This window comes from Daphnia magna, unplaced genomic scaffold (genome assembly GCF_020631705.1).
Source record: "Daphnia magna isolate NIES unplaced genomic scaffold, ASM2063170v1.1 Dm_contigs021, whole genome shotgun sequence".
Classification (NCBI taxonomy): domain Eukaryota; kingdom Metazoa; phylum Arthropoda; class Branchiopoda; order Diplostraca; family Daphniidae; genus Daphnia; species Daphnia magna.
This window is the reverse complement of record NW_025533118.1, coordinates 380,177-402,614: the sequence shown is the minus strand read 5'-3', so window position 1 is coordinate 402,614 and position 22,438 is coordinate 380,177. Positions and strand designations below refer to the sequence as shown.

General features: G+C 36.6%; 2 protein-coding genes and 2 long non-coding RNA genes across 11 annotated transcripts in view; 2 read left to right on the top strand and 2 right to left on the bottom strand.

Moving 5' to 3' along the window:
- Window positions 1-2,268: 2,268 nt before the first annotated feature.
- Window positions 2,269-2,768, top strand: LOC123477454. The gene is made up of 2 exons (XR_006652607.1): window positions 2,269-2,405; window positions 2,488-2,768. It is a non-coding gene; the product is annotated as an uncharacterized LOC123477454 (long non-coding RNA).
- An 868-nt stretch (window positions 2,769-3,636) lies between these two features.
- On the bottom strand, window positions 3,637-6,164 carry LOC123477452. 3 transcript variants are annotated; one of them, XM_045180809.1, is made up of 8 exons: window positions 5,896-6,164; window positions 5,560-5,831; window positions 4,841-4,976; window positions 4,662-4,769; window positions 4,377-4,604; window positions 4,080-4,303; window positions 3,847-4,021; window positions 3,637-3,782 (listed from the first exon to the last, which is right to left on the bottom strand). In XM_045180809.1, the coding sequence occupies exons 5-8, from the start codon at window positions 4,513-4,515 to the stop codon at window positions 3,667-3,669; spliced, it is 654 nt and encodes a 217-aa protein (XP_045036744.1). In that variant the 5' UTR covers window positions 4,516-4,604; window positions 4,662-4,769; window positions 4,841-4,976; window positions 5,560-5,831; window positions 5,896-6,164; the 3' UTR covers window positions 3,637-3,666. The 3 variants fall into 3 exon arrangements, with proteins under 3 accessions (XP_045036744.1, XP_045036742.1, XP_045036743.1); XM_045180807.1 differs by having other exon boundaries at window positions 5,560-6,164; XM_045180808.1 differs by having other exon boundaries at window positions 4,841-4,951; window positions 5,560-6,164.
- Window positions 6,165-6,860: 696 nt separating this feature from the next.
- LOC123477453 lies at window positions 6,861-7,380 on the top strand. Its single transcript, XR_006652606.1, has 3 exons — window positions 6,861-6,997; window positions 7,060-7,207; window positions 7,277-7,380. It is a non-coding gene; the product is annotated as an uncharacterized LOC123477453 (long non-coding RNA).
- A 6,102-nt stretch (window positions 7,381-13,482) lies between these two features.
- LOC116915655 (methyltransferase-like protein 24) overlaps window positions 13,483-22,438 on the bottom strand; it is a 49,829-nt gene continuing 40,873 nt past the window's right edge. For 3 of the 6 annotated variants that reach the window (XM_045180803.1, XM_045180805.1, XM_045180804.1), the window contains 5 exons: window positions 15,057-15,297; window positions 14,583-14,994; window positions 14,414-14,510; window positions 14,211-14,348; window positions 13,483-14,106 (listed from right to left, as the gene is read on the bottom strand). In XM_045180803.1, the coding sequence (XP_045036738.1) occupies window positions 14,249-14,348; window positions 14,414-14,510; window positions 14,583-14,994; window positions 15,057-15,293 (846 nt within the window). In that variant the 5' untranslated portion in view covers window positions 15,294-15,297 and the 3' untranslated portion in view covers window positions 13,483-14,106; window positions 14,211-14,248. Of the gene's footprint in view, window positions 14,107-14,206; window positions 14,349-14,413; window positions 14,511-14,582; window positions 14,995-15,056; window positions 15,499-15,524; window positions 16,228-22,438 lie in introns of those variants that run through there. The other 3 variants (XM_045180806.1, XM_045180801.1, XM_045180802.1) reach the window with 3 other exon arrangements.

Genomic DNA, 22,438 nt, shown 5'->3' with positions numbered 1-22,438 from the left:
CCTTAAGGCATTTTTTTTAGGTCTAGACCTACCCAACCCTGCCCTGTCGTGTTCATCCTCCTTTAAAAAAAACAAAAAACCCGCTACCCCGCCAATAGGTGGCTTTAAAAAATTAAATTGGTGTTCGGATTTTTATGCAGGATACTGTACACTTTTTCCTTCGTCCTGATAGTCGACCAGCTTATATCTAGGAAAGACCAGGGCTACTCGGCTCACTTTTTTTTAGAAGCGTCCCATGCCTAAACTTTTCATATAATTAAGACAAATTTATATTTAGAATATTAATAAACATCTCATCTATAAAATTGCTTCAGACAAGAAATACGGAAAATAACGCGATCATGATGGAAAAAATGTTTTATTGGGACACCCCTAAATGGGCGACTTACCCCATCCCGGGGGCAGGTTGCCCATGCCAACGGGGCAAGTTGCTCCAATTTATTCCATAGGCCACTAGCACACAAAACAAACATGTAGTCGTCGGCATTTTCTGCACATGTTTCACATGACCATAGAGAGCAGATTCCAGTGCATTGTATCCAACCAACACTGCTGGAATAATAATCAGCGCCACACTCAATGCAAATTTCGTCTTTATTTTTAAATTTCTTGGATTTGGACTGCTCGCCTTGCTTTTTTTTCGGCGTCCGCTTCTTTTTGGAGGAACCAGCTTGATCCTGAAACATCTTTCCAGCAGCTTTGCTCTTTACATCCATCTTCTTTGCTTCGATGACTGCTTTAACCGGAGTGTCGGTCAAAATAGCGGTTGTTCTTTTACGACGGCCATTGTTTTTGGTTTGCTTTCTTGGTCGAGCTTTGGCAGTGGCAGCAATTCTTGGAGAGGAGATTTTTGTCGCGGAACTGAAGGGCTGGGTCTCATAAGGGATTCCGTGACACCAGTAGATGGAATAACAGGGACAGATGGCACTGCTTCTGAGACAATTTGGGCTTCTACACGTAAACATGAAAAAATTAATTATTTTTGAAATATTAGTCACCATCGAAAATAATTCTTGAAACTATAGTTAGGCCTACCATCAATGTCAATGTTGTCAAAATTTGCAGCATCATCCTCATCAAAAGATACCTCCAGGGCAAAATACTGGGTTCATTGCTAGCTATTGTAACGTCTATCATTGATGTAGCCTACCTTTTAGTATATATATTTACTTTTCAGGCATTATTATCTTCAGGCAAAAAAAAAAAATCCGAAACACTGCGCCAAACACATGGGAAAGCTACGGTAAATGAATATTTTAAAAGTGGATTTACTACCCCAAGACATCATTTGCACCCCCATAAAGTAGGTATGGTTTAATTCGTTTAAGACGAATACTAATTATAAGTTTCTGGTAAATGTCTATTTTACCCGACCATAATTACTTAACTAAATTAACTTAACTTCACTCTAGTTAAGTAACTAAGCGGGACCAAGCCCGCTTGGGGGGATGGCAACTGCTTTCTTGTCCCAGTGTTTTGTATTTGGACAATAAAATAAAATACTTATCAAATAAAATACAGAAAAATACGTATTTTAATACGTATTTGTATTTGACCTTTGAACGTATTCTTATAGCTGTATTTTATTTGGAATTTGATACTAAATATGATTAAAATACCAAATACATTCAAAAACACTTTTTGAATTTGAATTTTTAAAAGAATGGTCAAGTTTGATAGGAATATAGGGCTGTTCAACATGGTATATTACAGTGCGGCAACCCTGTAAATCTTTCAGTGCTCATTGGCTGGTTTCGGCTGGTTCAATTTTTGTTTGTTGAAGCAGACGAAACTAGCCAATGAGCATTGAAACTTTGAAAGTTGGTTCACAGATTTTACCGTGTCAAACAGCCTTATAGGATTAATTTGTGGAATATTGTCACGTTCCGTCTGTTCTCTAATACCTTTGTTCTTTAGTTGAGCGCTAGATGGCTTCGCGGCGACCTGACTTTACTCTTTAATCCCTTTTTCCCTTAGCAGATTGTGTCGGCATGCACTCTTTTGGGCGAGTTACCAAAAGGACTCCAGGGTAAACCACTTTTGGTTGCAGGTTTCCGACACTTGGACATCTGGCACACGACGCCAGGACATCTGCCCATCGACTTTAGGACTAGTGGTTCCCGACATTTGGACACACAACAAAATGTTGCTGAATCCAATTAGCAGAATACTCGACCAGTACTCAGCGACGAAAAGACTTCCAGTTAAACGACGAGTGGACTCCCAGGCAATCGACGTTCGAACTCCCGGGTAATAGACGTTTGGAATCTTTTTGTTTTTGTTTTCTTTTTTTTCGAGTGTTCTTTACGACATAGGAACTCCTCATCCAGCGACAAAAGGACTCCCAATCCAGTGACGCACGGATTTGCTTATTTGTTGCAGCTGAAGGATCGTTAAGAACATAGGTGTTTTTAATTGACTATGATTATTGTATAGATATTTGTGCTTACATTTATCGGCTGGATAACTTATTTATTTTTATTATAGAAGAAAAGTTTAATTACAATTATGTAAATATTGTACTCTGAAATGGAACGAACATGGGTAACCATGTTTGTTCCAGTCAGACTTCTTTCCCTTCTTGCATTCTGAAATGGAACGAACATGGGTAACCATGTTTGTTCCACTCAGACTTTTGACCCTTCTTGTATTCTGAAATGGAACGATCATGGGTAACCATGTTTGTTCCAGTCAGACTTCAGAACACAAACAGATTGTAGTTCAAATGTTAATGTATTAAACAACATAAATACAAAATTCTTCGTTCACGGTTGTACAATTTTTCTGGGTAGATTCACATATGGCAATCACGATCAAACGTAAATTTAAACAGTGCTTGGTTACACTTCGGCAGGACATAAGGAAAAAAAAATAATAACTTAAAAAATAACACAAGGCTTAAAAAATAACACAGGCAAGGAAGCCCCTTAAACAACTGCTTGCCGTCCACGAACTCCAGGCCTTCGCTGGCCAGACATTCTTGCGATTTCACAAAATTCTCGACTTATTCGTAAACATCACTTTGGTTTTCGTTAAAGGACATGTCCAAAAAGTAATAAAACAATGACACAATTATTGCAAGTGGCTCTAAACTCACGTAATTGTATTAAATTTTTTTACATTACAGTAATAAGAGAATCTATAATCTAGCCGATAAATCCAAGCTATAAATATAAGATAAATATAAGCTAGACAATAATTACAATGAAATATGAAGACCAATCGAATTTAAAATACTTACCGAAAGAAAAAGAGTCCAAACGTCGCTGGCCCGGGAGTTCACTTGTCGTAATCTCGTAAAGGACTTGCTGGGTTCAGCAACATTGATTGTCGCGCCCAAACGTCAGGAACCAGTACCCACACAGCACATTTGGTTCCCCAGGACCTCCCAAGATCCTCTTAATTTCCTCCTCAGTCTTACTTGTGAGCTTCCTAAATTCCTCTAAAAACCATCTTTTTGGTTACCTGGTGGCTTCCTGATAACCTCCTCAGTACCTCTCTCACCTTCCCGAGGATCTCCCCATAACCTCCCATAATGAAACAAATTAACCATATATATACCGGCTAGTATTCCGTACCCAGCTCCGATTTTCAGCAATAATTGTTATGATAAAATGAATACATATAAACAAAACACATTTTTCAAATGTTTTATTTATTCATCAACTACATTTGACTTTTCAAATTCTGCTGACAGTGACGAAGCCACTCGGTTACTTGATACTGCACTTTAACTGTAGTTTTCTCATCACCAGCAAGGTCTTTGTTACCGAGGACGGCACCTGTAGTACATTGCAAAATTTGTTACTATTAAGCCAGAATAAATTTATCTTTATCGATCTTTACCAGAGATTGCAGCATAGATATTCTTCAGATCAGAAAATTTAGCTTTCTCGATTCCTTTTGAGGATTTTCCCGTCCAAGTGAACTTAGTTCCAATTTCGTATGAGAATAACTTTTCCATTATTGCATAAACCGTTTTCTGGAGATTTATTCCACCGATTCGGAGCAGCAAAAGGATCTGAAAAAAAATTAAAGGTTGCAAACGGAAATAATAAAAACTGAATATTTACTGTTACCATTGGTTGTCGAGATTGTTGGTCCTTCATTGAATTTTCAAGATGTTCAATAGCATCGAACGAATCCAAATGCAAAAGGAATTGCTGTTCATTTTCTTCGATTCTTTGTATTGTACAAATACACGGTTTCGGTCTTGAGTCCAAAAGATCGTCGATTTTTGCAGTCATTTCTCGAAATTGGATTTTTAAAAATTCCAAACTTCTTTTAGTGTAGTCTTGAAATACTTAAAAGATGAAGTACCAAAAAATGGATTACATTAAATTCAGTTTTAATAAAGAAATTGTTGAAAAAATCACCTGGTTCACAAATACTGTTGATGTCACGTTCAACTTGAAACTGAGACAAATTAGCAACCTCCACGTTTTGATATGCCTCCCGACGCATTCTCCTTATGTGAGCCTGAGATGTGCTGCTAGCAGTATTAACCCTTTTCATTATCAAATTTACCTTGAATAAATTGATGTTGACGTATGACGTTGACGACCAAGTTGTTTTTGTAACTATGATGCTGCAAGCCTGCAACACTGATAAAAAAAAAAATTAATACAAATTTTGACTGTAATTCTTTTAAACTAATTTACCTCTAACTTAGAGCATCAATGCACTGACAAAACAAGAGTTCAGAGTGAGTAGAGCATGGAGAATTAAGTAGACTGTACAGTTACGGCCACGAGATTCAAATTTCAATCCTGATGATAGAATAGTTTTGCAATGCCAAGAGGAATTTTCACTACTTAAATTGATTTTTTAGATAAATTACCAAGGCAAGAATATCAGGTAATTCAATTCCAGAATGCAGCAATAGTTGACGAAATCCACGAGAAGATGTAATCCACTTTTCAGTTGAAGAAAACGATATCCAGAAGGCGAACTCGACGAAGAACGAAATAAAATGACTGCCAATTTATTTTTATCTATTTATTTATTTTTGGTCTACAAATTATTCTATTCCCGACCGTCAGAGATGTCAGCAATAGCGACGCAGAACGTCAGCCACTGCAACACCAGCCACTGTTGTATAACAAAATTACCCTTCCGCACAACCAGCGGGGATGTCAGCTGTAGCGACGCAGAACGTCAGCCAGTGCAACACCAGCCACTGTTGTATAACAACAAAAATACCCTTCCGCACAACTAACGGGAATGTCAGCGGTAGCGACGCATGAACGTCAGCCACTGCAACACTAGCCGTTGTTGGTTTACAAAAATGCCCTTCTGCACAACCAGCAGGGATGTCAGCGGTAGCGACGCATAAACGTCAGCCACTGCAACACCAGCCGCTGTTGTTTCACACACAAAGAAAAAGCGCGCCAAAATACCCCACACAACACAAAGCCGAAAAATAAAAAATAAATAAAAAAATAAAAAAAGTAAATAAATAAAAAAAAGGCTGAAATCTACTTGGAAACGTCCTTTCGACGAATTACCAGCAGCAATTGAAAAATACACAAAAAAATGCAACGAGAAATGTCTATTCACCGATCCGCCATGTTGGTTTGGCGCCAAGAATGGGAAGAATCCGCCACAAAACCCAGCAAATCGGGATGAAATTCGCTCCCAAACACCCAAATGCCACGTTCAGCGACAAGATTTTCTTCCGGAGAATGTCGATGGATGTTGAAATCTGCCTCAGCAAGCTGGATGTTTCCGATAAAGCCGAATGATCAGTTTTAGCAAGGGGTCACCACGCCGTCGCAGCCACGGGAAGCGAGCACTCGATCCCACTTCTGACACCAAATGTCGCCGGATGGCTGGGAAATTAAAGATAAAGTCACTGTTCGGCTGGATCACTCGCAAATTTAGTGTATTCCACACCTTGACGGCACAAATCCGGTAAGGTAAAACACAAAAGAAACAAAACTGAAATGTTGGAGGACGATGCTCTTCTGCCTGCTCTGCTCTACGTCTCGCGCCCAACTGCCGGTCTCTCCTTCCCTAACGCGTCTTCTATCGTTCGCCACCTAGCGGTCGGAATTGGGACTATCCCGTACCGCCACAATAGCGGCTAAGGTTGAAAAAAGAGTGATTGATCGTTTTACGTGTTGCCAGCACATCAAACGATTTCAGTTAACACAACACGATGCTGCATATACAGCTGAATTACGGATGGCAAAGTGATGTGGTGGATGCTATTTGTAGAAACAATTAAGAAATAATTCAAATAAACGAAACCAAAACAAAACAAAAAAATTCGCAAATCAAGCGAAAATTAAGAAATACTGATAAAATCTTACCATACAAAAGGCATCCTGAAAACATTATAAATAGAACAGCGTAAATTTTACGAATGATGCCGTATACGCAAATCCGATAACCTTCCTCAGGACAACATTGGGAGGTCTAATAAAAGCTTGGGAGGCCAAGAGCCTATTGGGAGGGTCCCAAGAGGAAGCTGTGCTGTGTGGGTAGTCCTAACGTCGCTAGACAGATGTCCTCCTGTCGCGAACCGGTCCTCCAAGTGTCGAGTGCCAGAAGTCCAAGTGTCGGAAAACCTGGAGTCCTTTGGGCAACTAGCCCAAAAGTCCCTATCCCGATTGTGTCTACTTGTTGCGTCGGTCGGTCGCATCTGTTCTCTCGTCCGAGTTTGCTCATTTTGCCTGTATATTGCTTGTGTGTTAGTGTGTGAGAGTGCGTGTGTGTAGCCTAAGTTGGTTGTAGACCCATTAGGGGCATCATCGGCGAAGTGTTAGAATAGATAAGTGTAGAGCCGATGGTGAAGACCACCGCCTTGTCCTGTGCCGTGTCGATTGGCCAGCATTGCGGTGCCTTTTGCAAGTGGTTTCTCAACAACGAGTGTGCTAACTAGATTGCCCGTGACAATATTTTAGGAGTCGCGTGGATTGTCTGCTATGTGCTACGCTACAAGAGAGCAAACAAGTGTTTATACTATTTGGGAAATGGGAAGGTAAGGTAAAAGGTATTGAACTATTGATATGTAACCTTAATTTGATAAATTATTATTATAATTTGATTTGACAGTCAAACAGTCCAATCTCCGTCCATTCTCATTGGAATTTCATTTTCAAAGATTGGATCAGTGGAAAGTGGATATTCTTGCATACTGCATAGTGGTGCGTTGGACTTTCACATGTCAGACTCATGCATAGCTCGACTTAGCTAAACAAAGGTATTTCTCATGACTATATTGTTCAATCCCAGCAATAGGTTAATAAGAAATCTTTTAAATGTAACTTAGAAGCAGGCAAATTTTTTCCCTGTATCAAACTTGACAGGACATGTAAATGAAGAAATGTTGTTGGACTAGTCACAATATTAAAATTTGGAGTATTTGGTATTTTATTTGGTATTTGTATTTTATTTTATTTGGTATTTGACCAATTAATGAAAAAAATGTATTTGGAATACCATGTATTTTAAGATACATGTATTTTATTTGATCAAATACATAACTTTTGTCAAATACAAAACATTGACTGCTCCCAGATTATACTTACATAATTAACAGAGATGGAAAAAATGAAAAATTATCAAAGGAAAATGTGGTTCAATAGAAAATCAACAAAAATTAGAAATTCATAAACAACGAAGAAGATTTAACTATAAATAATAAATTATCTGATGAATCCGTTTTAACAATTGAAAACATCGAGTTGACGATAATAATTACTACATAAAATCTAAAAATTTTAACTAATTACATGACTAAAATTTAATTTTAACAGAACTATCCACCCAGTCAGCCATTTACTATCCCTGTGCGTGTGAAAAAAACACCTTGAAAAAAGATAAACGAAATCGTCTCAGAAGATTGGAGTATAGAAACTATAAAAAAATTCCACTACACTATTTATAAATTCATGAGTGAATTGATGTCGTAAATTTTTACGAATGAATACTTAAAAAGTAAGTATAATAAATTTTTAGTAAAAAATAATAATTCTTCTAAGCCCTATTTTTTAGCGCATATCCGATCTGGCAAAGGTGGAAAACAAGGAACTATCCAGAGGGAAATAATGGACCATAAATATGTGGAAGACATAACAAGTAATAACATAACAATCAAAATTTGAATAGTAAGGTAAATAGTAATTTTACTTTATTTAACTTAATAACAAATTGAATAAACTAAATTCAACCATATAAATATAAACATTCATACAACAGCTAGATTTGAACCATAAGCCTTATTCTTAGCAATCAATTGCTATACCACTGAGCTAACCAATTATACAACAGTAACTTTAAACATTGTATAAAGAAACCTTAAAATATTATCTTTAATGACATGAAAATACTAGATCCATTCAAAATAATAATCTTATTAACTGGTGTACATTAAATACAGAAAACCAATTTAACCTAAATAAAATTAGTGAAGTATTACTTAACTATATGTTTGTCAGACTAGATATAGAAATACTACTACTCAACTTTACTAAACTTATACTAAACTTTTTTCTTAAACTTTAGTTTTTTAAGTATGATAATTGATGAATAATAAGGTGTAAAGTAACTTTATTTTACATAAACAGTCATTTAATATCATTAACTAAAAATATGTTACCTTTCTTAGATTTGAACCATAGACCATACTCAAAGCCATCCAGTGCTATACCACTGAGCTACCCAACACTGCATTCGATTAAATTTTTGCATATTATATACACTATTTAATACATATTACCATTTAATGACGGCAACATTGCCTTACTATGTTTTGGCAACATTGTGATTCTAAAATAACTAGTATTCTGTCAACCAGTAGATGCAGAACGGTTTAGTATATTTGGGTCTCTGAATTCAGTACAAGTAAAGTAAAAACAAAGTAACTTTGGTCGGGTAAAATAGACTTTATCCAAGTTTCCATCTAAAAGTTAGGGATATTAGGATACTGCCTCTTATCAGTAAAAAATAAATATCTGTAACGACATACTAAATGTAAAATTACTTAATTTTCAGAGGGAAATTTGTTCTAAGTTTTCAACGGAATTCCGGAATTACTCCGGAAAAAAATATCACTATAAATGTATAGAAATAGCTAAGCGGTTAAAGCGTCTGAAATATTACGTTTTTGTATAGTTGTCTAGCGTTCAAATCCGGGAAATCTGGCTAGGTTTTTCCCTCCTTAATTTTACTATGTTTAAAGCAATTGTTTTGTTTTAGGGTACTTTTTAATTTTGGATGTTGCAATTGTTAATGTTAGCTCAATGTTGTTTTGCGCCGTTATTGGCTGCAAATCGGAATCGCACATCGGCCCGGGTCATTCCAAAACTTGATTTGCCTAACCTAGTCCATGTCTGCTGTGCAAACATTAAAATTTACTTTCTGATAGAACATCAGCGAGCCTTTATTTAACAACATTGGCATATTAGAAACGGGTAAAGCATGACATTTCAAGTTAAAAACGACCCAGGCCAATGTGCGATTCAGATCTTGAGCCGATGACAGATTCTGGATCGGCAACATCATTGGACCAAGAAAAAATTCCTGTCCGGGTTATTACCACCCCGTTTGGATCCCACGAATAATCATTGTTATTTCTATTTCCTAGATATGCATATCTGGGTTTGGGGGGTTTCAGGTTGTAAGAACCACTAAGCAGGCTTTTGATGAGCGGATGTATTCCTATCGGATGTCAATCAATATGAGAGAGATCAATTGATGTCTGATTTTGGAAAAGATTGAGTGGAAATAAGATACTTTTCCACATGAGTTTAGCGCAGATCAACTCTTTTAAATGTGATTGGAAAAAAGATTGATCTGCGAAAAGATTATCGGGGGGCAACATTGGTTACCAGTCCATCGACTCACCCCATATCTTCCAGCAGTCACATAAATGGGAGTCGACTACTTCGGCCCTCTAACAGTTCCAGTGGGTGGAAGAGGACGTAGACATGAAAAACGTTAGGTGTGTGTGTTCACATGCCTAACAACAAGAGCTGTTCACTTGGAAGTAGCCGATGAACTTAGTTTTGAAAAATTTCTTCTTCGCTTTGCTCGATTTGTGAGCCTATGAGGGAAGCCAAAGGTGGTTTACAGCGACAACGGAACCAACTTTGTCGCAGGCGAACAAGAGCTTCGCCAGGCCCTACAAGAACTAGTCGAGCAACATCAAGAAATTCAAGCAAAAATGTCCTGCCAGCATATTGAGTGGAATTTCTCTCCCTCGCATGGACCCCATTTTGACGGAGTGTGGGAGAGATTCGTTGCAATCCTGCAAAAAAACCATAAAAATTAGCGTGGGAAATCGTCTAGTCACAGATCGAGTTCTCAGAACGGTAATTGCCGAAGTAGCAGTCCTCTTAAATGCCCGGCCGTTAATGCATCTTAGTATGGATCCAGAAGAACTCGACCCGCTGACACCGAACCATTTTCTACATGCAGGAGCCCGTCCGTATACTCCCCTAAAGCTGGCGGATACAGAGAACGTTGACGTAACTAATAAGTAGTTTCTACAAAGTCAAGCCATCCTCCAATATTTTTGGAACAGTGAACAGTGGCTACGTGAATACGTTCCCCATCTGACAGAAAGAAGAAAATGAATTGAAAATCAGCCAAACGTCACCGTCAGAGACTTGTTTCTTGGCATAGAGCCGAAAATACATTACGTGGAAAGTTGCCGTTAGGCAAAGTGATAGAAGTTATTGCCCAGTGAGTCCGATAACGTTGTTCGAGTGGTGAAAGTCATGATCAGTAACCAAAAAAACCCCTGTATTCGTCCAGTGACTAAATTTTGTGGTTTGGCTACGGCCAAAGAATATAATATTTACGGTAAAATGAAGAAAATTATGTCGTCTGAGGAGAAATTGGCGTTATAAAGTCGTAAATTTAGTATAAATTGTGAAAAAGAATCCTGGTACAACATGTCAAAATGTAGACGTATTGAAACGTAAAACTGGTAAAAATAAGTAAAAATAACACTGTGTAACTTGCAAAGTTAATATTTCAGTAAAGGTGCAGTAGAATGATTACGAATTTCAGCGCCACCTATATCCAAGTTCAAAAGTTATAGGGCAAAGCCCAAAGTTTTGACCCAAGATATTGGTTGCTGTTTAGTCCCATGTCCTATGCCAACAACAGTCATCCTATCACTCTAGCAAAGTAAACACGTGAATTCAAACTCTCGGCTGTGACTTTGTGAACGCTCCAACTTGGCCGGAAATCCACCTCCATCCACCGCATCCGTGAAAGAAAAGGTCAAGATATCTTGTGAAAGCGAAAAGGAGTGTACCACCAATCTGCGTGAACGTCAGCAAGAACTGTTGAAAGCAAGAAAAGTGGCTATTGACGCAGTCTATGCCCACCAACTGGTGGTAAAACGCCTTTACGAGGAGCTGGACAATGTGAACGTGGACCTCACCATCGTAGACGTACACAACCACTCTGAAAGGGAGACCCTGATGAGTAACTACATCGGGTCTCTTCTTCGCCAAACGCGTTAGAACCCCGTCAGCCAACTGGACGAGCCTAAGTACGTGGTACCCTGTAAAGAACCAAAACAATTTATTCTTTATTATTTTCCTTATTTTTCCCTACCCTTTATTCTTACGCAACATTAATTTTCTATACGCCCCTCTTTTCTATGTAATTTCTTCCATAGACGTCTTACAGACTAATTTACCCTTCAAACGTTTCAACTTAATTTTCTTGTAGTTCGACCTTCACGAACCCCGTATAAAAACTTTTGTTCTATAGAAAATAGAGAGGGACACTTCTCACAATTCAGTTCCTAAAGAGTTGTTCCCCAATTTTTTGTGCTACTGAAATATACTTTCCAAGAAACGACAATGAAAAAGTAAGTTAAAATATTAATAGCTTACATTTGGTGGCAGCGGAGTCGAATTCGGCTTTCGTGTTAAGCTGAATAGCGTGTGTGTTTTTTTGTTTTATTGTTTGTTTTAAATTTTTATGGTAATTAGTGCTACTTATTGCCTTCTCTTCGTTTGTTGGCTTCCTATTTGGTTGAAATTTTTTGATAACTTTTCATAGTTATAAAAGAACATGCTTTGTTAGAAATTAGTTCGTTATAAAAGATGAGGGCAAATGAGGATAGCGGTTTAGAAACCACTTTAGAAAGAAGATCTGTAAGAAAAGGGCCACTAATACAAAGATTTGTTCGATCAGTACGTGAAAGATTCACTCCCTTACGATCAGGTATCAGGAAGCGGCTCGACGTCAATTTTTAGAAATAACGAAAATCTAGGTGTCGAACTAGATAGTGATAGCCCACATCAATCCGATATTGATCTTCTTGATTCCAATGAAATTAAAGAATTGAGAAATGATGATCAGTGGAACAAAGTACTGAATATGCAAGTATCGTTTCAAGACGAAACCGTAGTCAAACCCCTGATAGGCGAGGAGACAAGAGAATTGCTATCATATAATCAACTTCTAGAACAGGCTCGGGCAATTACGGACCTTGATAAAACAACAAAAAGCCCAGTACGATAAACGCGTAAAAGAGCAAAAATTTAACGTAAAAGATAAAGTTTTACTGGAGATACGAACGCCCTTGGCGGGAATTAGTAAAAAACTCAATCCACGTTTTATAGGCCCTTTTCGAATTTTGAAAGTAAGCAACTAGTATGGTCATTTTAGCTAAAAAAGGGGGGTATACCTAGGACAATTAGTAATTTGAAATTTTTTTTTAGAATAACACAGCAGAAAAGTTATTTACATTAGAAAAAACTACCTTTTTTCAAAATTCCCAAATGTTTTACAAAACACCCGCCAAGGTAACATTTATTGGGTGGCCGCTGCAACTTTTACTCATGTAAATAACTTTTCTGCTGTGTTATTCTCATAAAATATAATAAATACAAAGTAAACTAGGTTATATAGGCTAAAAAACCAGAGTTTTTGGGGATTTTAATGTTATTTCGTTGATATGCAGCATTAATTTTAAGATGACGCGTGCCGCCATAATCGCCGTGTTAAACACGGCAAAAAAATTTCGACGCGGAAACCGATTTGAGTAACTCCTAAATTTACAAAAAAATAGTAAATCTACATAAAGAACATAAAAATTTGAAACACACGTTTATTAACATATAAAGTTTGATTACATGTACTCAAAACAATAAAATATTTACAATTAGACCCCCATTTCTGATTTTAAAATTTTCAATTGCAAATTTATATGTGAAGATACAGTACGATTTTGTACGGGTTTTTTACACTTCCTTAAAAAGTAAGTATAAATAGTGCAAAAAAAAATTCAAATTACTAATTGTCCTAGGTATAAGAGCTAAAATGACCATACTAAACAATAGTACTGTGGAAATACAACAAGACGTAGGAAAACAAACTCAGCTTGTACATGTGAATCGAATAAAACCCCTATTTGAGTCAATGATCTTGAAAGACGAACCAGGTGTCGACTTTTTAGATGTAAGAATTGAGAAACAAGCCGAAAAATTCGTACAAGAAACCGTAGATGAACTCGAAACTTTTCCTCTACCCCTAGAAACAAACCTTCAGTCTGAGTTAGAACAAATTCCTTGTGAAAAAGAAACTCCTACTCAAAATTTGATGAGACCCCCACCCACAATTCCTCCTACTCACAAATTTAATGATAAGTTTACCAACAATTTCATTACCTTCTAACCCGATTCCAGAGACGTCAATCTTACCCATACAACCAGAGCGTCGCCTCGGTTAACGTCCTCGGAATCTTTTAAAACCAGTTGTCGAATTCTGAAATTGTATTGCTGTAATTTTTTATTTTGTAAATCACGTACGAATCACTCAAATTATCTTTAAGCCGTGTTTAAATTCTAATTATTGCGTATTAACTGATTTCTTTAATTTTTAGTAATAGTTGAACAATATCAGACTTTAGTAATCTTAATTATTCATAGAATGGATCCCTGAAATTGATTTTGAAATTACTTTTCTCATAGATTATGTCTTCTATCTCTCCTCATCATACCGTTTTTCTGTCGCCTTCATGCTCTTAACATCACTATTTGTAATTGTACGGCCTCTCAGCCCAAAAGAGCAGTGTTCTAGGGGAGACCGGGGTTAGTTGGCTCACTTTTCACACACCGGTCCCTCACAGGCCTATTATAAATAAAATTAATTTTTTTTTATTTTTATTAATATTCATTAATATCTCGCCTAAAAGGTGGCATCGAAAAAATAAACAATACAGAAATAGTTTTTACCAAAACAACTTTTTATTGCGACACTTTCAGTGGCCAACTTACCCCACCGCCGGGGCAAGTTGCCCTTTGAGTTGGGGCAAGTTGGCCTTACATTCGACATAGGGCCTACTACAGAGCCGTCTTAGCTTGAAATTTACTCTGAAATAGAACAAAAAGAAATGTAAGAAAAGACAAATTACTTTATTAAAAATAATGAAATTTACCGAGGAAAGAAAAAGAAGGGTGGAATAGTATTGCCGTAGCTGGAAACTACACAACAAACCGTAACCAACACCCCTCTCTCTCCTGAAACAATTGATCCTGGAAAATGGATAGAAATTGTATGAATAATTAAGCATATGCAATGAAAGATAGGCTACACAAAAAGCTTACCTATTTGTTTCTGGCCTTTGCGACCTACGATCTTTTCAGGTGTTGAAACTGTAGTAACACCAACTTCGTCCATGTTCCAGACGCATTCAAGCCCAATTTTTTCTCTCACCAACAATCTTTGACAATTGTCAAAGAACAAATCACAATTGTGGATGTTAAATGATGAGGTTCTTGCCAGGGAAGTAGCCTCAGGTTTTCTTATTGCCAGAGTAGGATGGCGTTTCATGAATGATGCAAACCAGTTTGGTCCAGCTGAAAGTTTTTCAGTCCGCGAAGGTGGGATTTTTAGATTTCTCTTTGTGGCAACATTATAAGCCAGCTTTCTAACATCAATTGGGGACAATCCAAAGTAAATATCTGCTGAACGATGAAGGTAATCAGCTAGCAGAGCCTCATCTTCCTTGTTGAAAACCTGCACGATAAATGTTTACACACATAAGCTCATATTAACATAAACTATAACAAAACAGTTACCTGGCGCGCAGATGAATACCCATGATGGGTTGGAGAAACACTATTAGGCCTGTTTTGTTCTTCTAAACCTGACTTCTTCTTGTTTTCAACAAATCTTGTAAGACTTCTTCTTGGAATGTTAAAAAGAATAGCTACAATATAAACTGATTTTCCCTCGTCCAACACCTTTGCAACTGCTCTGTCAATTACATCAGATGGGACCTTTACTCTGTCAGTTTTTCTAACGTAGTTTCTCATTTTTCTGCAAAAATACAAGAAGAAAATTTGAATAGGCTCACTTTGACAGACGAACTCATGTTGGCCAACTTGCCCCATGGAAAAATGGCCAACCTTCCCCATGAGTCATTTTCATCGAATTATTAAAATAGAATTTAAGGGAATTTAACTACAGAAAAAAAAATTAACCGAAAAATAGCTTGAGGAATAAGCTATCTACGAAACATCACTACACAAATATGTTATTCATACCTTAGAAGAAAAAAGAAAAATAGTCCACAAAAAAAAGTTGGTCGGCAAAACTAAAAGACGTTTTTGACGATTAAAACTTTACGAATGAAGTGCGGACGAAAAATTTTTTGGTGGGGGCCATCTATGAATAAAAATACACATTTTGGCTATTCTGAAAAAAGTGAAATTTCAAATGGATACAAATAAGAGCCAAACGAGCATCTTACCCCGCAGACCATATAACCCCGGTCTCCCCTATCGAATAAGAAAAAACTTGATATGTTTTGTAAACAAATACGAATAAGTAGTACAAACGAATACGAATAACGAATAACGAATAAAAAGGATGTTTTATTCGCAAATACGAATAACGAATAAATTTTCAATTAAAATATCCAGAGTCATAGACCCCTGGTTGCTCAACTATGGCTATGTTCCCTCTCAGAAAAGGGGTACCACCTTCTCGCGGGAACACTATACGAAAAAACGAGGATTTTAGGGCGGAGCGTAAGAGTAATTTTCCGCCTGTTGCAAGCGCCACCTGGCTATAAATGAGCCTGTGCGTGGAGTGAACACCAACACACCCGCAAGAGGCGTCCTCGTCTGGTGGAAAACGTCTAGTGTTTCCCGCAAAAGGGTACCCCTTTTCTGAGAGGGAAAATAGTCATAGTGGAGCAACCAGGGGTCTATGGCTCTGGAATGTCGAATAAAAATGGAATTTAGGCCTTTAAAAATCGAAAATATTTGTATTAAACAGCAATAAAAATGAAATTTTTTGCCGAAAAAAAATAAAAATACTTATTCGAAATTGTATTCGAAATGATACAATTTGGAGTTACAACGAATAAAAATAACGAATACGAATAAGTAACATTTTTTTTCGACGAATAACGAATAAATATTCGAATTTTTGCGTTATTCTATTCGAAATTTTATTCGAAAGTTTTATTCGACAGAACACTGCAAAAGGGTTCCTAAAATTCACTAGCGATGACTGTGATTATCAAATAAGCCCCCTTCCCGCTATTCCAGTATATTATAATGTCTATTCTACTCTTCCCCAAATCACCCGTTTTGTTGGCCATTCGTGTATCATGTGGCTGGAAAAGAAACACATCTATACTGACTTCTGGGGTTGGCAAACTCCAAGTCAATCAAGAGTGCCAATAGAAGTCAATGCACATGAATGTGAAAAAATACGTGATTCCCGATGGTTCCATGGCAAAAGCATGGACTACTTAGGAAACAATAAGTGGTCGTTTGAACGTATTCCAAATGTGCAGGGTAGCTAGCTTCAAGTCACAGCTGATCAGCTGATCAACTGTCGATTAGAAGAAGTTACTTTAGAAACTGAGTGCGCTAACTGTACGATAAGCTCACCCATTGGCGATATACCGGGAGGGATCAACGGATCCGTTTCTCACAACCTAGTGACCATTGTCTGGAAAGAATCGTTAAGAGAAGTTCAACAGTGCAAACTAAGGCTTGTGGAAACAGGTATCGCTCAACGTTACCTGACTAACAACAGTAAAATAGAAAGAATTCGTGACGTCGAACAACAACTTAGTGTTGGCGACTATCTAAATTTTTTAACGATATATCGAGATTTTTAGATAAATGTTAGATAGTCGATATTTTTAGATATATCGTTGTATCGATACTTTCCAAGTAGTTTTTCCCGTACTCAATAGATGGCGTATTGTCAAATACAAAAAAGTAAGAATAGATCCATTCATATTGCTGGATTTGAACTCTGAACCTTTGCTGTCTTTATCCACAGAGCTATTGAGAAGATAAACAAGTGTGCCATGCAAAGATCAAATATTTTGTTACCGAATATCGATATAAATTGCACAATACAAATCTGAACTGATCATCGTCTGCTTTTCTTAAGGCTAAACAGTATGTTAGAAAGCTAGTTTTATCTATATTTTTATCGAATTTTACATCCAATTTTTTTATTTTTCATGCTAAACGAAAAAATTAAGATGATTTCTAATTGCAAAATAGTCAAAACGCAAAGAACACGAAAAATAAATGTTAATACCCTATACGAAATAAAAGATGTGGATGGAGTGAGATTTGAACTTCGATACTTTGAATCCCAAATACTGTATGATACCACAGAGCTGTAGCTGCCTGTAATATTTTTCAGTTTATGCTAGAGTTAAAGTAAACTATATGAACGACAATCGATATAATTTTCCATATAGAAAATCAAATAGAAAATAGTAAAAGTCAAACCTTCAAATTATCAACGATTACGACTGTCAAATTACCATTTTCCCATACTAATGTGCAATAAAAAAAGTTATGTTGCTTATTAGAATCGACACTCCTTGTTGTTATGAGCATCGTCTTATACCACTACGCCATTCAAGTTGTGTAACTGTTGCGTTGCGTAGAATTGACTGTTGTTGGTTCGTATCGATACAAAATGCAGACCAAAATCTAAAATTATCGTCGTCTGTAACACTATACTTGGCTGGATAGCAAATTTGTTTAATATTGATATCAGGGTTGCCACCGTAATTACTAATTCTTTTTTAATTAAATTAATTACTAATTCAAATTACAATAAGAAACATTATAATTCAAAAAGTATAGGTCTGTTGCGCAACCGATTTCTAAAATCCCATCAAAAAATCATTGAAGCAAGCTTTTCCCAACAATAAAAATGCTGAAAAAGTTTCTTCGATCAGGTTTGAACCCACTGCCTCAGTATCACTAGCCTTGTATTATACTACTTCGCCAGCAGTCTATAGTGAACATTCAGCATTAAAAAGATTAATTGCTGTTGGGTAGTATCGATACAAATTGTAAACAAAAATCTAATCTTTCCGTCGTCTGCTAGCTTTCAAATCTTACTTACTTACCCTACTTAGTTGGTCAAGTAGCATTTGTAGTCTTCTAGGGATGGGATTTATCGAATTCTTTTTCTTTCATTTTTGTTGAGTAGGTTCCCTTATTGCAAGATACATACATTGTGGTTCTTTTCTAAGTACTTGTAACCCTTTCACTTGCTTCACCAAAACATCTGATAATGATATAGAAGTAACCCCCGCGTTATTAAACTCCTCAAATCCATCCCCGCCCATTACTATTGTTAACTTACACGCCTCTATTCAACAACCCACCCCGGAATTTTTTGCCCCATCAGCCCCTTTTCTACAAGGAGAACCTCCACGGAACAAATTCCACCGGGACGCACTAAGACAAGCGCATCGAGAAACAGCTGTTCTGTTGAATTAATTAACGTTGTTTTCTTTGTTTTGTTTTGACTCACTTTCTATTACGTTCCAAATTTGACCTTGATTGATTACGAGACGCAATCTTTTGGAACCGGATAGCTATGTAAAGAACCAAAAAAATTTATTCTTTATTATTTTCCCTATTTTTCCCCTACCCTTTATTCTTACGTAACATTAATTTTCTATACGCCCCTCTTTTCTATGTAATTTCTTCCTTAGACGTCTTACAGACTAAATTACCCTTCAAACGATTCAACTTAATTTTCTTGTAGTTCGACCTTCACGAACCCCGTATAAAAACTTTTGTTTAATAGAAAATAGAGAGAGACACTTTTCACAATTCAGTTCCTAAAGAGTTTTTCCCCAATTTTTTGTGCTACTGAAATATACTTTCCAAGAAACGACAATAAAAAAGTAAGTTAAAATATTAATAGCTTACAACCTAACCACACTCCCTCCATCCTCTGTTGCCTTAAAATCAACGTGGGAAAGGCAGGAACGTCAACGTGTGGACGGCGGATCGTGGGTTGCAGCAACTTCATGTTGCTTGGAACTCCTTTTCTCGCAATACCGCTGTTTCGGGTGCTTTCTTCCCTTGGTCGTTGCGGGACACTTGAAGGTCTCAGATTGCCCTCACCCGCGTCACTGCTCCATATGCAACTCATCTGAAAACCATCAGATCCTGTGCGGACCTAGACGGGCTTACAGGGGAGTAATCCCTGGTTAACGTGTAGATGGGTGAACCCATCAGAATAGCCGAAGAGCCACACATTTTCATTCTCTTTTATTTGGTTTGTTTGGTTTTGTCCTTTCGCTACCTCCAACGTAGTGAAGTTTCCTTTATTTACCCCATTTTTGTTACCTGTAGACAGGTGGGCCCGCTGTCACCTACAGAGCTGCCCTCACGGGCAAGGTTCGGGGGGGGGGGCAATTCACGAAAATCGCGAAAATTTGAATTTTGAATAAAATAATTTTCTAGAAATGATTTAAATCGCAATTTAAATCATAAATCAAAATGACGTTAACTTTTTTTGCTTGCAAATAAACATATATTTGTTAGCATAGCTAATATTTGCATTAAACATTCCATAAAAAGGTCTTCTACCGGGGTTACTTCGAATTTCTAACATTGGAAATCTCTTTGTCGATTTCCAGGCTTGCACAGAACATTTGCGATTCCCTGGGGTAAATTTGTCATGTTTTCATTTTTTTCACTTTCACAAAAAAAGTTCGATTTGCCTGAATTTTGTTAGCCCTTCAACGTGATGCCCGGGATAAACTACCACGTCCATTCCCTCTTCCCCCCTCTCTCCCCCTCTGTGCTTGCCTGTCAATTTCATCCTCACGCTTGTCATTATTTTCTTCTATTTAAAAAAAAAATACAGCAAGAGCAAAATCAGTGTACGTTGTGTACAAAAAAAATAAAAGGCGCAGTTTTCACCAATATCTGATATTTTAGAAAGAATGATGACGATTGTCAAATCCATCTTATGATTCAGTTTTTCGCAAAAGAATGATTTTGATTTTAAAAAATGATTTATTTTCGCATTAATCAAAAGAAAAATGTTTAAATGGTTTAAATAAAAAAAAATCACGAAAAAATTACTCATTATAGATTTTGACATTCAAAATCTAAAATAAAACCTTTTGACATTCAAAATCATCAACTGAAGACTACTTGACACGGTAAAACGACATCTGTTCTTTAAATCGAAATCTGATACCAGCCACACTTAACATATTGGACAGCATCACACATTGTTTTGTGTGCTGTTAATTTCCATTGTGTATCCTTACTTCATCTTGTAATTTTAAAAAAATACAGTACCCACAAAACGATTAGGTACACCCCCGTTTTTTAGTGCATTCTTATGGCGCTACGGGTCTTAGGAAACTTAAATATCTTTTTACTGGTAAGGACTAATTTTTTTTTCTTTTTTCCTCTATCAGAACAGAAAGTGCTCTAAAAGTTATCTTCACATGTAAAAATTGTAGGAGTTACACCCAGGGCGCTAAAGTATCGTCCATACGCTTTTGTAGAGGAGAGTGGGGTCAATTGAGACACAGGGAAATTGAAACAAAAATTGTTTCTCTCGCCGTATAAGAGGGATTTTCTTGAAAAAATTTGGGTTAATAGAATGAGGGGGTTTACAAGTTTAGAAAAATAACCGAGTTTTTTTATTAAAAACTTTTTAAGATATCTCGAAAAAAACATTTTTTTTGTTTTCCGTCTGTTAATTTTGCGTTTTCAATTTTTTTGTTTTGTCCCCTAAAACGCTATGCTTTAGAAATAAACTAGTTTTAGTTAATTTCAATTCATTTTTCTACAACTTAATGTCATTTATTTTTTCCTTGCATTCTTAAATAATTTTAAATAATTAAATGTGACGATGACCCTATTGTGGGGCAATTGAAACACTTTGTTTATATTCCCTGTCTACGAGTGGTTGCATTTTTTGCAAGTATTTGACGTAATTCATTTCAACAAATGTAAATCATCATATTAACACAACTATAATACTTGTATTAGCTGTTTGGGATTTATTTAAAAAAAGCATGTTGCTTAATGTTTTTTTTTTTAATTTAATTATTTAAATATTTTAAACTAAATTACGATATACCATAAGCATATTTAAAAAATCTGTAAATCGCATTGTACCTAATGGTAAAATTTGATCACACTAGCAGTTGTGGCGGCTGAGATATCGTGATTTTGATTTTATGTGGGTATAAAGAAGCTTCCTTATGGGAAAACCCACGTTGTAATTGCCCCGACACACCGTTTCAATTGCCCTGCTACCATGGCAATTGAAACACTCGAAGCGACCTCAGTTTTTTACAATTTACTACTATTAAACTTAATTTTTTCTCATAAAAAAAAAATCTTCTTTAGTAGCTGAGAAAATAGACTACAATCCTATATAGTTTTTATTTTTAATTTTTTAGTTTTGTTTTCAAGATATACAAAAAACCAAAAAGTGTATCAATTACCCCCACTCTCCCCTACACCACCTTTCCCCCCATAAACGCCATGTTAATACCGGCATTTCCAAAAATATAAATAAGATAGGGGAGACCGGGGCTGGTTGGACTTTGAAATTGAATGGTTCTTTATGTTATTCAAAAACCAGTTGTTAAAAAAAAATTTTTTTGCACTTGCTTATTGCAAACCTTATCTTTAGTTTAGGTGAGGTGTGCAACCATGTAGCTGGGTTGCTGCAAGTCTGCATGGTTTCTTCACAGATTAATGAACAAATAAGCTGTACTGAGGAAATGTGTACCTGGTCGGGTACCTATTCAAAGCAGGTATTTGTGTTAGTTTACTAATGTTTATGAGTTTATGACGATTAAGTTATGATCAGGACGTCTTCAAAAGGGTGGCTGACAAGGGGGCTATTTGTAAAGAAAAATTACTAAAAGTTAGGGTACCAACAAAGGAGGAAATATCAATTCTTCTTTGTAAACGGGCCCGGCAATCCTGTCGGTATTTTATTAGTTACTCAGAAATCGAGCAATTTCATTCCTGCAGCTCTTAAAAACACTTTACCAAAACCTATTGGTTCTTTGTTTAAAATTGACCTAATGGGTAGTAGCCTACATTGTCGGATATACCTTTGCCTTCATCAACACTACCCGTGATGGGAGAGCAATGGCCATGAACTCTTGAACCAAACCATCTTTTAC

Coding starts and splice junctions, on each gene's coding strand:
- LOC123477452 (XM_045180807.1), bottom strand. CDS start 4,515: ATGAAAAGGGTTAATACTGCTAGCAGCACATCTCAGGCTCACATAAGG. Junction 4,304..4,376: donor CAACAGTATTTGTGAACCAG/GTGATTTTTTCA, acceptor TCATCTTTTAAG/TATTTCAAGACTACACTAAA. Junction 3,783..3,846: donor TATCTATGCTGCAATCTCTG/GTAAAGATCGAT, acceptor AATGTACTACAG/GTGCCGTCCTCGGTAACAAA.